This window comes from Calcarisporiella thermophila (genome assembly GCF_041956535.1).
Source record: "Calcarisporiella thermophila strain CBS 279.70 unplaced genomic scaffold VTP21scaffold_3, whole genome shotgun sequence".
NCBI lineage: Eukaryota > Fungi > Calcarisporiellomycota > Calcarisporiellomycetes > Calcarisporiellales > Calcarisporiellaceae > Calcarisporiella > Calcarisporiella thermophila.
In genome coordinates this window covers 1,359,876-1,376,677 of record NW_027192193.1, presented here as the reverse complement: position 1 = coordinate 1,376,677, position 16,802 = coordinate 1,359,876, and the positions used below count along the sequence as shown (strand labels likewise).

Sequence of the window (16,802 nt, the reverse complement as noted above, 5' to 3'; positions counted from 1 at the left end):
GCAAGATGGGTGCAACTCTCGCATTAAGAGGATTCGACGTAGACACGGTGGTAACACTAGGAAATTGGGCATCGTCATCCACCTTCGTTTTCTTTATTCTTTGTACCAGCTCATTTTATCCAATAAATCGGCCTCATCATCCTGAAGCGTGGACTGCTGACTTTGCCTTGTCCATTTCCCTTAAGCCGTCGCATACGCTAGGCTTAAGTAAGAATTATAACACATCTTTTATTAATAATTGTAAGTAAACTTCTCTCGCTGAGGCGTAATCAGATGTCGCGGTTGTAAGTAACATTTGTTGAATATAAATAGATTTAAGGTTATTAAAATATTTCAGAATATGAATAATACACCTAACCTAATTTTCTCAATTAATTGCTCTTTGTAGAAGAGAATGCTGCGTGAAGGTTATTTTTTACACAACCAAATCTTCTATCGCCATACATGAGCCACCACATAATAACTAGTCATGGAATGAATATTATTTTTATGCGAATGAATATAGCATTTACTGTATGGTCGGTATAGAATGGATCTATTGAATAATTCAAAAAAATTCAAAGTGTTTATACGAATTGAAGAGCATCATGCAACTCTTCAAACTTTTCAAAATTCAAATTTAGCCCTCAATGTCAAAAATAATAACGCCACTGATATGAATGGTTATTCAAAAGAGATTAAATGCATGGATATGAAGCGGTTCACCTATAAATGGAAAATAACAAAGTATCAGCCATTTTGGCTCCCTCACAAAGGCGGGTCATTTCTAAAATTATCTTTCAGATGGCATAAAATACTTTGTATAAGGTACTGTATAATATTCTGCTAGCGTTAGTTTCATTATGATATTAAAATGTTGGATTTTAATTAGTGTATATTAATCTTCTCAAGAAAAAGAATGACAAATAGCTGAACTATTTAAGAATAACAAGAAATTGTAAACAGGTAATATAGTTGATACACAAACTAGTAAAAATCAGGTTTAAAATTAAAATACTGACAATTTCAGATTATCAGTCACGCCTGATCGTCCTCCAACATAAAACCTAAAAAATACGTATTTAAAGAGACTTGGAGAATCCGCGTTTTATGTCCTCACAATTACAATTTGATTGTTTAGCCCTGAACTATTACCTTGGCAATGCATTCAATTCATTTTAATATCCTATTTCTAACTAGCTATGTGATGATTATTGTGTTTGCAATGGGGGTACTGGCAGACCCCCCTTGCCTCCTTGAGCAGTGTTTACGAACAGATAGCCGCCCTGTATGTGATAACTATGCAAACCGCATATGCCGAGACAAAGGTTGGATGTGTGGCCGGTGCTACAATGCTGGTCCTTCTTGCACACGCTGGAATGCCAATTACGAGATCCATTGTTGTGATGACCGCGGCTGTTAACAGGAGCATTTGAAATGAACTTAGTAAGAATCTGGTGGTTCATGTTATTTAAAGCATATATAAGTGTTAGGATGTATGTTTCCTTTATTTGCTAATAAATATGTATAAGTTTATTTTCCGATTATCTCTTATTTTAACACGTTATCATGGCTTTCAGAGTATGATCATATTCTATTTTGTAAAAAAGGAATCGAAAATAAAGAGAATATTTAAGTTGAATTTTATAATGATAATGCTATCATATTCATTTATTACATCTTCAAGCTTACGATATTATCGCCACTTATAGTGAGATGAGTAGCAATCAGTGCTTCAGGCAAAAACCTACCGGTTTTCAGAATATCAAGCTAAAGTCACATGCTTATATTTGTAGTGATGATCGCAGTACACTAGGGGAGTCCACTTTGTACCATTTAATATGCAATATTTCTTATTTCCTTTCCTTACATTGCTATATTTAAAAGGGTGTGCGGCTGCTTCTTAGTATTAACTACGATAGTGTTGCAGTAATTAAAACCACCTAGTCTAAACTATTATTTAACAATTAAATGCTAGCTTTTTAAACAATGACATAAATCAAATATATACAGTTGGCTTCGGGTCGACAAAGTAATCCAGCTCCTGGGAAACACAACCCACCCACGAATACATCCACTCGGACTATTGATTATGAAGTTATCTTCGACCCATTAGAGAAACAACTGCAGAAGTGGATCCGAGATTACATTGAAGAACTGCAGCCTTGGCAAAGCGAAGAGGATGAGAAGTCCAGCGAGTAGGATGCACAAGTTAGGGTAGAGGTACCTGCTGCCAGTACCCGCTGTCAGCAATGTCGTACAATTTAAGAAGAGGTCATTTCGAGCGAAGATTGCATCTGAAAACTGAACATCCGCCACCAGCCACATTGAGGTTCAGGGCGGAAAACTTCACTGCGCGTCCCTAACCGCTGTAATTGAGCTAAAGTCAGCTGAAGGCACTAGGCCACCCTATTTGACACAGAACTCGGCATGGAATATGAGTCTGGAGATTTAATGGTGACCATTGGCCAGGATAAGTTTGCACTTCTATGGAAGGGACTTTGCCGGAGCAGAACCTTTATGGCTGGAGATTATTGTCTCCCTGACCCAATTTGTCAGCCATGTGTGCGGGGATATCACTCTGTGAGTGGACATAAAGCACCCCGACGCGTGGTCTGTAAACGGGTTGACCTTTGATGATATGTGAGCGTAACAAAAATATCTACAATAAATGTGGAACTAGGGAAAGCGATCGGCACCAACATATACATCCAAGGCAAGAGTAAATGTCTCGATTGCAGCTTGAAGCGTGCGCCCGAACTCACTCCGGCATCGTGTTGGACTCTAGTGACACAGACACATTGGTTGGATATAGCCGCTGCCATGGTTTAGGATACCAAGATACTGCAATCACACAATTGGTAATCTCTCATCCTTTAGCATGCTCTAAACTTAGATGGAGATTTAGAAACTGTATATCGTTGATACATAAAATTTTCAAAATTTTATAAGCTATCCTTTTTCAAATGGCCATGACTTCAGCGAGCAGAAGAATGCAACAAAATGCTCGAAATGATCTCATGATTTAGCACCGAGGGCAAGCACTATTGTACTGAAATATTAAAATTTAATGTTGCTTCGCTAAAAGTAAAAACGTAAATCTTGTCTAAGATTTAGATCCCAGTTCATTTTATTCAAGGAACTGGCCTCGCCATGAAGTGCGAACTATCAATGAAACCTACGGTTTGTTTCTCTGTTATCATTTACAATACTAAAAAGTAAACTGAAATAAGATAAGCAATGCATGCTCTTTTCAACTAAAATATTTAGCTTGCTATTCTATTGTATATATTACATAACACTAATAATCTCAATAATGGCTTAATATTGTATTGGATGCTACTTTAATATTGCATTTCAATCAAATTGAGCTTGCATCCCATTTAGTCTAGCATAGTTATTTCTCCTCTTCCCTTTTTTCGCACCTGAATCTATATGCTATTTTGGTTTTCATTAGCTCCTATATCGCTATTTCTGTCTTTCCTAGTGCAAGAGTTATTCTTATCGATATTTCCTTTACTCGAGTTGATTTCAGAGCCTTTGTTGTCAATACTAGAACTCTTCGTGCTTTGAAGGTTAGTTCTATTCCTTCGAGGATTTCTCGTGTTTGAATTCCTCCTGCTACCATCTCTTCTGCCTGAATTTTTCCTATTAATATTTTTGACACCACTGTTGGTTCTGGTACCTGTATCATTAGAGTTGTCATTTCCGTCTTGCCTGTTCCTTCCTCCCGTTACTTCACTCCTTGCCTTTTCCAACATGTTGACGATAGTTTGATTACTCGCAGGCTCTACAGTATACCCAATTGTATTGAGAACCGCTGTCAATTCGGGTCCAATGGGATTTCCAAAGCGACGAATTGCTTGATTGAAAGGTAAACCATCCCCGGAAAACCTCATCAATCTATCTCTAGTATTCAGATGTGATTGCTTGTCAACATGTGAGACACTTGATCCTCTCCTGAATGGACTAAGGGATGTTTCGAGTAACACTTGTTGACCGCCTGCTTCTTTCGATGCTTTAAAGGCCAATCCCTGTCCTCTCCTGCCTCCAGTAGCCTTCTGCATCATTTTAGCAGCAATTCTTCCTTGAGGGCTTCTTCCAAATACTGAAGCGAACTGCTCAGGTGACTGGGATCGGAAACTGCGCCCGCCATTAAATTTGTTTAATTGCTGGGTAAATTTGGTCATTGGCTCCTTCTCTGGCAAAGTTATCATGAATCGGTCAAAGATTGATTCCCTGAAGCCGTTAATATTGGCGGTCTGATCTGAATTTATCTTTACATTTAATTCTGGAGTCAGAAAATTCTCTGAAGCAACTCCATCTGCCCATAATGAAAGGAATCCGAGACCATGAGTTAGTTCATGCATTGCCTAAAATATATTCAAGATGATATTAAAATATATATATTATATAATTTTTCTACTCTCAATTAGTTACCACTTCCAAAAAGTCATCCTTTTCTGATTTATCTGCTGCTTCATCAAGGAAACGAAAAGGGAAATCGCTGTTAAATTTAGCTTCTATATCATCCCGTGCAAATTGAGCATTTCGGACATTCATTTGTCTCACGAGTGATTGTGGAAACATTCTCACTACTCCATCATCATCTTGCATGGGCAGCATTCTGGTCGGCCCCGCAAAACCCCCGAAACCTTTTAAATTTGGATCGTCTGATTTTTCGAAGGAGAAAAATTGAGCGTCCACGGAAATAGGTTGGGTGAGTCTAATTGAGGCCGAAAGCATTTGTCCCGCTAAGTTGAGTTCTCTCTCTGCTTTATTACAAAGCTGCCTTGGGGTTCCTTTGCATTGGAATCGAATGCGGAAGAGATCATTTTTACCATTTCCGCTGCTCTGTTGACGACGCGCGAGTTCTTGTCGCTTCAATGCCACACATGGCCATTCACGGCGATCTCTTAAATTTAACGGATTGTTGAACTGGATGCAATTCCACTCGGACGATTTAATAGAAGTTTCATTATTATCAGAGGATTTGGCCATCTCAGTATAAAATCCCGTCCAAGTAGAATTATTTAACTCTGAAACAGGAACAGCCAGCACCATACTGACCAAAATAAGTGTAGTAAGCAGCAAAATAGCATACATAGTAATTGTATCAAAAAATAAAAATAGATATAATGAACTTCAATTGATAGTGCTAGAATAACGATCTATGAAATTTATGCTCGTCAATTTTCTATGAATATTTATATTAGTATTTTATAAGGTGCTGGTTCGATGGTGGGCCTAGATCTAGATCAAATTGTTGTTTTATTTTATACAATGAAATGCCCAATATGTTGATAAGCGTACCATGCCGTTTGTGATAAGGGTTCTCGAAACCAATGGGGGTCAACATATACTGTCATTATTATAATATCCACTTTTTTGCATTCATTCGAAACGCTTATATCTTTTGACCTCTATGTAATTGCCTGGTAATTTTACAGATAAATATTAAAATGATTTCCATTTCCACGAAAGCTTGGGAGAAAATCTAGAATCATATTTGAGAAGGCTTGGCCATTACGTATAAGGAAATGTGTAGTCCGTGACCCACAATTCTACCCTTTTTTTTCATTTTAGACTTTTCTGGCCCTCTACACACAATTCTTCTTGCAAAGCCAAGCAACATTTACGCGAAAGACCGAAAGCTTATTAAACTTAGTACCAATATCTAGTTATTTTCGTTGAATCTTATTTTAATAATTATATTAATCCAATATTTTTCTTTTATTTTTCATACCTTTAACTTTCGCTTGCCATATCTTGACCAATAAACGTCTTGAAATCCAGTAGCATGGGTCATAGCCTAATCCTTATTAGGAAATTCAACGACTTTAAGATGAGCATTAAATTACATGTTTCAAACATAGTAGAGCATGATTTTGTAGAAGGTTTATAATAGCACATTAATCCGGGTTTCCAAAGATTTGCACTCTCTCCTTAATATTTTCTAAAACTATCATTTGCATCGAAATGGTAAACTGCTGTAGACAAATCCCATTCTTTCTTGATCGAATCTTCTTTGACACAAATACCTGTTGCACAGGGGTGTGTATTAAAATCAATTACGACGGGGTAGGTCAAATCGAGTTCAATAGAGCAATGATTAGTAGAGTACCCAACAAATGTTAATACCATATACTACGGTATAGTAAAACCACAACATATCAACTAGTTCAACCTCGAAGCTATAGTTTTTTGGTATAGCTCTACAATGAACCTTATATAGAAAACACACAAATCTTCGTATTAGCAAAAGGCAACATCCCTGTTACTCATTTCTCCAAATTTTGCAATACCTAAAGGACTTTAAATTGCAACACTCCAGTTTATTTGTACTTTTACACTTTACATTTGTTTAAATTCTCAACAATGCGATCCATCAATTTAATAACTTGCATTTTATTTGTCGATATCCTTAGTAACGTCCTTTGCCAATTCTATAGAAGTGGATGGGTAAATGTAACTGAAGCTAAAGTAATTATGCAATTGGTGTAAAGCGTCCACCATCTTAATAAGTAGATATTATAAAAGGTATAAAATAAACTAAATATGTTATACTGTGAATTACACCGCCACCTTTTAAATAGGATTGAAGAAGTAGAGACTGCTAAGTGTAAGTTTCAGCTGGAATATGTAAATGAAACCGTCATGGTTAATAAATGAAATACGTTTAACATCCTTTGCACCTATGTATTTTTCGTATATGTTCCATTTCAAAGTGTTGAATAAAAATATAACGAGATGCAAAAATCCCTTCACAATTTGGACACTTGATTTCAAGTCCTTTTGAAGACGAATCAGATTCGGATGCTTCCTACACCATAATCATATAGGATATTGAATAGGAATTGAAGAGTCAAAAAAAGGTAATAAAAACCTGGGATATAGCATCATCAATCATTTGAACATCCAACTTAAATCCTGTCAATACATCATCTCCACTAATTTTATTCCACCCGTGTGAATTGCGGCAAATTATTCCACTTTGATCTTTTTTGAATACATATATTTCCTTGTTTTTCGGGCCAACCAGCCATCCGAGCTCTACATCTGCGGGAAAATGGGATCCTTTAAATTTTTCGGTGAGCTCCTCTAGCTTGGATGGATTTGAAACATCTTCCACCTCAATTGCGAATACAGGATGAAAAGGCTTGCCTGGAAATGAATTACGTTGTTGTTCATCTAAAGCACGATATATTTCTTTTGGCGTAAACGCGACAACTGACGTTCTGATCTCTCTTTTCCCCAATACATCAAGATTGAAACCTCCGGTAGAACCAGTGATTACTACTTTTTGTTGAGTAGACATTCCAATAACACAATTGACGAGTAATCTCCCCAACGATCATTGCTTTTCGGATGGGTAACATAGGTATTGGAATTAGTCTACTCTTCGAGTCGAGTTCAAAGTGGCTAATAGTATTATCATCGATCTCCAGTCCATGTGTTTTGAGCTAATCGTTGATTTTCTCAAATTGATCAAAGATGTAAAAGTAATCTGGACGGTAATCGTCAGATATTTCATCATCTGTTCTGGTCATTGTATTAGTTTTATAGAGTTGAGGATCTATAGAATTCGGTAGCATTTCGCGATTTTCCAGTGCTAGCTCCAGTGAGGATGAGATTAAGCGACATAGTAGTTTTATCAATAATCCTAGAGCAATAATTCTGAACTCCGAATATGATAGCTAAGCGAGTAACTAATATCTCATGTTAACTTGGATCAGGCTGAGAATTCCATTACAACCCAGAGGAAGAATTTGGTTGGATATATAGTAAACCTGTTTAAAAGCATCAGTAGCTTTACGTAAATAATAAGATGTTAGTGATGCCCTTTGGAAACGCTTGATGTATTTTTATTTTCGCTGTTAGGCTACCTAATCCTTGCATGTCTTACTAAGAATGGCGCTAAAGAAATTAATTGCATAAAAGTAAGAAAATAAGATTGAAATTGGACATAAAATGATAGAGTAAATGCGATTAACTTACCTGGTGGTGTCTCAACAAAAACATGTATGCGCTTTTTCTTTGGAATCTCTTGGATATATTTAATTAGTTTCATCTAATGGCGACAAATTCTCTTTACTAAATCGACCCAGATTACTGATGTTTTTGTAGTTGTTTGATTTTGTTTGGAGTAATTTCAATCTTAAACAATGTAATTATAGTTGAGGCTAGGTTTTTCATTGTCCTCATTTACATTTATTTTCTTGAGATCTTCAGATGCTACATTTAAAATAGAAAATGATTCAGATAGCCAGCTCGCTAGCTTGCACGCTCAAAAGAGTTTTCATGTTAATCCTGATATTTTCTAATTATCGAAACGTAGCACATTTAATTCTACCAAATAAAAGCACCGTACAACAGGATATGATGATCCACAATACATAGGGAAAACATAGTTTGGAGTTACTATTCTACCCTAGTAACAAAAACAAAATATCTTTCGTATTTACATGGGTTCATGTTTCAGCAACAAGTCTGAATCTGGATTCTTAAAAATTGATCGTGGCAGCTTTTTATTAGACAAATGTACATTCGCTAATTTTCTACTGCCCTTAAGGCAAATTCATGGCAAATTCACATGAATAAATAATATAAGCAAATTCAAATTATACGATATTGCCTTTAAGTAGTTTAACCTTGCCTATCAATATGAATCGAAGAGCCAAAATAGAAAATTTTGTACTTGGACTGATATGCTCAGCGTCGTTGATCTTGGGCATTTTCTTCCCGAGATCACGAATGAGTGGAGTGGTATTGTTAAGCTTGATACTGTTCACTGGTTTGATTTGGGCTGTGCGAGTAGTTGAAGCATGTGGCCCAGTAGCGGCCTGCAGAAATGGGGGCACTCTGACCTCGAGCTGTATCAGCTCGTATTACGATTGCTATTCTTGGACGACATTTTGCGCAAAACCTACTCAAGGTGTGACATCGAAAACGTGAACTCAGTTAAAGAAACAAGAATAAGACGGGGAAAGTAAATTAACCAAAAAACTAAAATGTTTGTAAAAACTAGTTCTAGCTATAATACTTTTGTCTTTCATAATGTATAATAAAGGCCATAGTTCATATAAATAAAATAGCTTATAGTTGGTCTTATTCTAGGAAAATAAAAATGCTTAACTAATTTATGACAGAGGGGTCAACACTTAATTGTCGCCTAGTGTTATATTTTTTTTTTTCTAATCTGCAAGAATATTGCGAATATTGAAGCTAGGACCCACTCCGTTGCCAAGTCCAAATTTGACCCTTATTACCTTGAATAGACAATGTCGGGGCTAATATTGTAATGAAACGAATTTTCATTTAACAAAGCTAGGATTATTTCAATTGCCTTTCTGTGTTTCTACTGTATACTAAATAAGTAATATTCCCGCCATTTTCTTATAACATCGTAGTTTAGTTAATTTCAACTCGATCAAAAATGCATTTATAATATATAAATCTTCTTAAAATAGGAGATCGCCCCTCATTAAAATTATATGTAAACATTAAAAAGTTTTGGAATTCAGGAAGAAAAAAAGAGTCGCATTGGATTCCAAAGAGATGGTAAAGAGAGGATTAGATTTGTGCAAAATCCTTTTCATCATCAGTGATATAGGTGGGCATCACTACATCTTCGAGTTGTTGAAATTTTTACCCGATTAGATTTTTATAGCTAAACCTCGCACTAATGCAATACGATAAATATGGCTGTGAGAGTTCAATCTATTTTACACAAATTCTCATTTTGTCCCGACTAAATTTGAGCCAAATCAATATTCTAATCATAATTTTTGATAGTTAACCCTGATTAATTTATATTTAACTATTAACTCATAAAATACACGATTTAACTTACTAGAAAAAAAAAAAGAAATTCTTATTATAATTATCAACTTATCAAAAATTGATAATTATCAATAGGGAAAATGTCTGTTGTGCTAGATGGATATTTCGTTAAGAATTATTCAATACATGTTCAAGGAGGGCAATCACTCCTGCCAGTGTTTCCTCGCCAGAGGGAATGATTTGTCCACGAGGCAAAACAAAGCCATTTCTACCAGTATCTCGCAATTCAATCGTGTATGAATAAGGGATTTTTGCAACTAATAGATTATAGGAGTTAAGTTAATGCAATTCTTCTATTCGACATTTGTATGTGCGCCAGCTTACCATCGTTCGCCCAATCGACTGATGCTCCCGATGCCTGATAGAGAGTAGTACAAAGAGGCCCATATTCATAAACGGTATTGTGCACAGCCTTCAGAGCGTTAACACCTGCTTTCCCGGCGGCCGCAACTCGATTAATATTGGGGGGCGCCTACCTCACAAATTAGCAAACAAATGTATTTCAAAATATGATGATATACTTACGCCATTACACTTATAGGCATAAGCCCACATCCCTAGTTTTACACAAAATACAATAAAATAAAGAGAGTATGTTATCAAAGGTATTAATAAAACCCAAGCTTACACTGTTGACCATAAGAATGGAAATCTATATAGACATCGGGCTTGGCTGCTGCAATAAATTTAGCCATATTCTTAACTTCGGTTGTGGACGCAGCCGAACTTCCGTAATACACTAAGAAAAAATATTATAGCCTTGAACATCAAAACAAACCATATATATAAAATACTCTTAATAGCTTACATTCATTACAAGGATTACTAGAAGCACCGGGGCCACTCCAACTTGGATGATTCTATTATTGCAAATGTATTGTTAAGAGAGAAAAATCGGCCAGCGAAAATTTCATTTATATACCCAATTCCGGTTTAGGTCTGTGCCAATACAATTACTTCCACGGTTGGGTTGCCTATTCTTCCTCCACTAAACGAAGACAAATTAGGCACGCATTGATATATGCAACGATTTTATTACCTACCATACGATTTTGTTGAGTGAAAACGTAACCATCTGCATTCATTATTGGAACCACATATATATCGTAATTGTCTACGATATTTTTTATCTTCTGATCCTTCTCATACAATCCAACCAAAGCATTCGTGATGTATGTCACAGTGGCCTAGAGTAATTTGAACTTGATTAAGTGAAACTAGTTAGATTTTCAGTAAAACATTAGATGGTTACTGGAGAGATCCATTCTCTAGCATGAATTCCCCCGTGGAAAACAAATTTCTTTTTCGCATTTTTGCCCTTAATCCTTAAACCAAACATATCTCGGCCCTCATACGTTTTCCCTGCGCTCACTAGCTCAGTTATATTCGGATGATCCTTGTTCAATTTGCGCACAAAGCTGGATAACTCATCGTACGTGTGGTAATCTTTGAAAAAATCGATATTGGGTATCTCTTGTACAGCTGTTGATTGTATTTGCATTTCTGGCTCTTTTTTCGAGTTAATAATGGTTTGTTCAAGATCGGCGATTTTCACCACAGTGGGAGATACTATTGCCTTTCTGACTGCATCCTTGAATTCAGGCGGGACACGAATATCTACATTTCCCACTTTGAGTTCAGTCCACGTATCTAGATAATATTTCTAGAATATAGGTTTCTGAGCATTTTTGAATTGAACTGTCAATAATTAATTTTTCTCGACCTACCTCTACGATACGAGATAACTGTTTAAGCTCATTCTTATTTCTGACATTCACTGTGAGCACTTGATGTCCTTTAAATGTGAGTACCTCGCTCGGATTGTTATATTTTTCAATAACCTTTAGTATCTCTACCCCTTGCAGGTCTTGAGCATCGACAAATGAAGTTGCGAGCAAGGCAGCAACAAAAATTAGCCACAACAGGTTCATTTTGGTAGTAAATAAAGCGATATCAATGCCTACTGTGATTATGGTGGCATTTATATCTGGACTTTTATTTCGAATTATGTAACAAAATTAACTAGCTTATGATTTGATAGGGAGTTTATTAAGTAAACACAAAACCTTTTTTTTGCCAGGTGATGCCCTCGGGATAATCAACTTCGTAATCACTGGAATAGTTTTTTAAAAAATGTAATAGATATATAATGGCGTGTATTAAACTGTCTTACCATGCAACTCTAATACTCCAAGTGAAAAACGGTGACACATGTAGAATGGGCAACAGAGATTATTCCAAAATTCTAAATCCTCTACTTTTTACTAATGCTCTATAATTTTTTATTAAATATTTGTTAATATATTTGAGTTATCATTTAAGTGGATAGTATTCAGAAATGGGATACTATTAAACTATAGTGGAGGATTTAAAAAAAAATTACCACTTTATATTCAAATATCTGACTCTAGACGTCTCCCTTTATAGTTAAGATCCAATCCAAAGTCTTCAGGAAGAGTGGATTCCTTTTGGAGTAGCAAGAATTTATTGTGTTTTTGCAGTGATTCTATAAGAGTAAAAGATCTCTGAGACTTTAGAGTGAATTCAAAAGTAAATATTTTAAGGTCAAGAGAAGCCTCTTATTAGGCATTTCTAAACTTGTACTTGCCTGCTCAGTCGTAAGGTATCTAGAATTGCTGCATCGACTATAAATTGTAAGATTCACCTATGAATATCTTATACATTTTGCCAGATATTTGGTGCGACTGCTTTGGGCGACCTTAAGATGCCCACTGTATTGAGTAAATCTATATTCCACATCAAGTACGTATTTCCTGGCTTTAAAGTAACACCAAGCCCCTCATACCATTCGATATAGTGTTGAATTTAATAAATAATTATAGTTTGACGCCAGATAGAATATTAAAATTACGAGATTGGCTGTAACACCTTGCATCTAGCAGTATATTAGATTAGCTAACCACAATCGCATATGGAAAAACGAGTCAGTCAGCGACATATTGCAATATATAGGATTGAATGCAACCGGTTGTTCCGTTAGCACATATATAAATTTTATTGCGTTATTAAAGAATATTAATTTTAACAAAATTTTGCTAAAGCAGAGGCTCCGAGTCCAGGTTAAGTCTCTGATATCCTGACAGTCAGAATTGTCGTGTATTAGGGAATTTATTCCATAAGTTTACAGGTAGGATGATCCTTTATCCATCCAAAAAGCAAATTGGGTATTTATAAATACGCTAGCACGTAGAATTCATCGTATTTTATGCCGACTTCTATTATGTTATTATTATGTTACAAATTATTTTGATAGCTGCAAATTTGGGTGCTGTTAACATGGAGATATAATAAAAAAAATGGAAAATAACGAATGAATACCATGGTAAATTTCATAAAAAATCAAGCACATGCTTTATGCAAAAATTCTTAATCTTTATTAAGTGTAAACTCATTTGTATTATATACAAGCTAATTTAATAGTGTGTTGTTTCTAGATATGTCAGATATTGAAATTTTTTTGCGAAATGTACTGAATTTTCTATTCAACCCAGATTGCGCGTTCTAATAATTGACACTCCTTTCTGATGGAAACGTTCTTATTACATTTCTTGCAGAATTCAGTCTGCGGACGTTTTTTCCACTCAAAGTACTTGGCCAATTTCCTCTCATCCCGCACTAGTTCCTTCAAATGCTCCACTAATGCTTTCATATTTTCAAAACCACTAGCCACAATTATACTATTTTCCGGTACGAACTCGTGTATGTTGGGAGCCCCTAAATAGATTGGTATTAGATTGGCTGCTAGAGCATCGTAGATCTAAAATAAATTCAATAAGCAAAATCCAAAAATAGGATGTGTGCGTCACGACTACACCTTTTCCGTGACATAATCTACACAATTCGAGTTCTCAGGAGTAAACGCGAACCAGTAAGGAGAAAATACGTCGCGTTTTATCGCGGGCCAATCGCCAAAAAAGATATCGTAGTTATCGGGTATTGCGTATTTCTGCATAATGCTCTTGGGGATTTTTTGGTTATTGAAGCATTTGCCAAAAGAGTGTACTTCTACCAGAGAGCTCAGCTCCCGCATTATCTCATTACGCTGATTCTTTGGCTCGCAGTTTGAAATCATCATCGCAACAACTGGATTAGACGTAGGGCCTATTGCCATTTTCTTTTGTTTAATCCCATTGAAGTCAATAGTCTTATAATATGGTGCAAGATCTGATATCGGATACAGTGGATAAAATATGTCGTGCATTGGCTCGGGTGCTCCGATAGATAAATCAAACCTATTCAAGAGATTGGTCTGAGAAGCGAAAGGGTAGTAGGCAAGTGATTCACGGCCAAACGAATACTACAAGCATTATGAATATGTATATCAAATATTAAGTTAAAACAGAGCCTAATACATATTAAAATGAAAACAAAACTCTCTTAACTCACCCACCACACCTGATGTGCCAATTTTGGCGGTAAGAGACCTGATTGATAAAATGGTGGCCTGCCTTTTGTATCGAGATAGAACGGATAATCCAGAAATATTCTGAAAAAAAGCGATCAGCACGTAATTGTTTTTGATAAATAAAGTGGGGCACTTACATATCAGCTTCTCTGAATCTAGTGTAATTAGTAGTAACTTCAAACTCGATACCAATCTTCTCACACTTTACACTCTCTTGGTTATCCAAGCGGAAAAAATGACAGGGTGCGTACCCCAAAGGCCAGCGCTTGCCAAAGGAAAAGGGCAGATTATTAACAAAAGTGGACATAGTTTTTCGATAATTGTCCCAAAAGTCTATTAGATCCGATGGGTATGGACACAATTCGTGTTCAATCTCGCTCCAATTTGGGAGCTCTCCGTATGTCTGTTGTTGCCAATGAAAAATTAATATCTTGCGTCCCAATCTCGGCCCACGGAGGGTATAGGCGCGAGGAATTTGTGATTTAGATATGTGCTTAAAATTATTGCAGTCATGAGGATATTCATACTCGTCCAAGAAAGGATTATAATGGATTGGTAATAATGTGTTATCCGATGAGTTGTTTAACGGTCTAATCCGCATGGGATCTGTGTAAAACACAAATCCAAGGCAGATTAGGCCGAAAATAAGTGAAAGGCAAAGTGCCAAATAATAACGACGCAATCGTGTTGGGCGTTTAAGATGAGAGTAGGAGAATGGGATCATTTTTAGTAACGAAAGCTCAAGATTAAATGCCACTTTCGATACTGTTTGGCCCACCCAAATCAAATATCAATGGAGTTTTATGAAAAACAATTCGACAAGCAACCCTCACAAAAAAATTAAAATCACTGCTGTTATGGAACACGACATGCTAGCCTTCAATATGTATAATTAAGGGAATAGTAATTGGTGCCCACGTGTTTTAGTTTATCGATGGATGAGTAGATTGCGTATTTAATATTATCATAAATTAGTAATAGCCCTCATTTAGACCCAGATGACTGTTCTATAATCCCAGAAGTGGATCACTATTTTATTTCCTACAATAGTCTTTAGGTTGGAAGATTATGATGAATGCTCAATTTCATGTCTAAGCTAGTATTACTTTTCTGAACCTGAGGTAAAAATGAGAAGCAATAATTCTAGTCAATTTAATGACGGGCTTGTTTAAAAATCTTAACATGTGTAGAGATCATTTACAATTGTTTCATGGTTATACCAACTAAATTGTTTTTAATTAGAAAAACAGGGAATGCCATTCCCATAGTCAAGTGCATCACATATTAATAGATTTGGAGATATATTACTGATTTTTTAGTACGCATCTCGTCTATCTTGTTGTTCGCCCTTCTCCTTTACATTATCTGGATCACATAGCCTCAATATCGACACAACCATATGTCATTTATACTCTACATAGAACTCTTTCAAGCGCACAAGCTTATAATGATGTATAACGATGTTTACATTTCATCGTATCTTTTTCCATTATAACTATGTCGATATTATATTATTTGAGAATACAAAGTCCAGGCAGGTTGCTCTCCACGTACGCTAATTGATGCAAACTTCTTTCCCAATTTTCCTTACCAGGTCGATCGGAGCACTTAAAAATTTTCTCAATAAATCCAATGGAGGATGAGGCGTCAATGTGGCGAGGCTGTAATGTGCAGTAAAAAACTATATCTGTTTGATCCCAAAAAACTTTGCTCTTTGAAACGATAGATATTAATTCATCTAAGAAAATTAATTATGGGGGAATCAGATGTAGGCCATTTTTAATTACTCTAATTCTGTCTGGTGATAAAATATTCCTAAAGATTAGTACATAATCGGTAATTAGGTAAAAATACCAAAATTAATGGGATGAAGGTTCGTTTAAGTAGAAAAGCTTGCAATTTTCAACGAGGCTATGCTTCATGCGAGGAAAACAAAAAAAAATTGAGTTGAGTCAGCCGACTTTTAACTACCCTCAAGTATGGATGTGAGATTTTCACAGCCTCGGAAAGATTTTCGCAATATATATAGGCCATACTGGACTAAGAACGATTAGCAACCAAAGGATGAAGAGATTTGTTGTTGTTACAATTTTTCTTTGCTTTCTTGCCGTCACATTGGCGTCTCCAGCCATGGAAAAGATAGAGAGTCGAGGCATAAGGATCACGAACAAGAATGAAAATATGAATCCAGAAGGAACAAGGGTTACAAATGAAGGAAGGGAACAAAACCAACACGCCAACCCTGATGGTACTAGAGTAACGCGCAGAGACATCGAATTCAAAATAGGTGACTTAATGAAAGAAGCGCATGTATGATATATTGGCAGTTTGATATGATTGCAATATTTGGAAAGATAAGTTTAGGTTGTATAGGAAAGGAAATAAACAGTGATAACTCTCTCATATATCGCTATATAGAATGGCGTGAAAAGTATGCCCTACAAAAAACCCGCCTGGTGAAAATTCTAGAAAATGTATAGGAGCATGTAGAAAAGATGGAGGAGGTTCGCGATTCCCTAAATTTTTACAAACTTTTCACTATAGTTTGTAGACT

At 36.0% G+C, this 16,802-nt stretch overlaps 5 protein-coding genes across 5 annotated transcripts; all 5 read right to left on the bottom strand.

The window, feature by feature from the left end:
• Window positions 1-1,190: 1,190 nt before the first annotated feature.
• VTP21DRAFT_7456 (uncharacterized protein) lies at window positions 1,191-1,445 on the bottom strand (the record flags this gene model as incomplete). Its single annotated transcript, XM_069398199.1, has 1 exon — window positions 1,191-1,445. The coding sequence occupies one exon, from the start codon at window positions 1,443-1,445 to the stop codon at window positions 1,191-1,193; it is 255 nt and encodes an 84-aa protein (XP_069255683.1).
• Window positions 1,446-1,978: 533 nt separating this feature from the next.
• VTP21DRAFT_7455 (uncharacterized protein) lies at window positions 1,979-2,307 on the bottom strand (the record flags this gene model as incomplete). Its single annotated transcript, XM_069398198.1, has 2 exons — window positions 1,979-2,062; window positions 2,128-2,307. 2 exons carry the CDS (start codon window positions 2,305-2,307, stop codon window positions 1,979-1,981), a joined length of 264 nt encoding a protein of 87 aa, XP_069255682.1.
• Window positions 2,308-3,439: 1,132 nt separating this feature from the next.
• VTP21DRAFT_7454 (uncharacterized protein) lies at window positions 3,440-5,043 on the bottom strand (the record flags this gene model as incomplete). Its single annotated transcript, XM_069398197.1, has 3 exons — window positions 3,440-3,612; window positions 3,665-4,352; window positions 4,420-5,043. The coding sequence occupies 3 exons, from the start codon at window positions 5,041-5,043 to the stop codon at window positions 3,440-3,442; spliced, it is 1,485 nt and encodes a 494-aa protein (XP_069255681.1).
• Window positions 5,044-9,930: 4,887 nt separating this feature from the next.
• On the bottom strand, window positions 9,931-11,753 carry VTP21DRAFT_7453 (uncharacterized protein; the record flags this gene model as incomplete). The annotated part of the gene is made up of 9 exons (XM_069398196.1): window positions 9,931-10,079; window positions 10,147-10,294; window positions 10,348-10,379; window positions 10,451-10,561; window positions 10,631-10,682; window positions 10,745-10,810; window positions 10,866-11,009; window positions 11,075-11,485; window positions 11,550-11,753. 9 exons carry the CDS (start codon window positions 11,751-11,753, stop codon window positions 9,931-9,933), a joined length of 1,317 nt encoding a protein of 438 aa, XP_069255680.1.
• Window positions 11,754-13,651: 1,898 nt separating this feature from the next.
• On the bottom strand, window positions 13,652-14,849 carry VTP21DRAFT_7452 (uncharacterized protein; the record flags this gene model as incomplete). The annotated part of the gene is made up of 3 exons (XM_069398195.1): window positions 13,652-14,140; window positions 14,230-14,329; window positions 14,386-14,849. 3 exons carry the CDS (start codon window positions 14,847-14,849, stop codon window positions 13,652-13,654), a joined length of 1,053 nt encoding a protein of 350 aa, XP_069255679.1.
• Window positions 14,850-16,802: the final 1,953 nt, after the last annotated feature.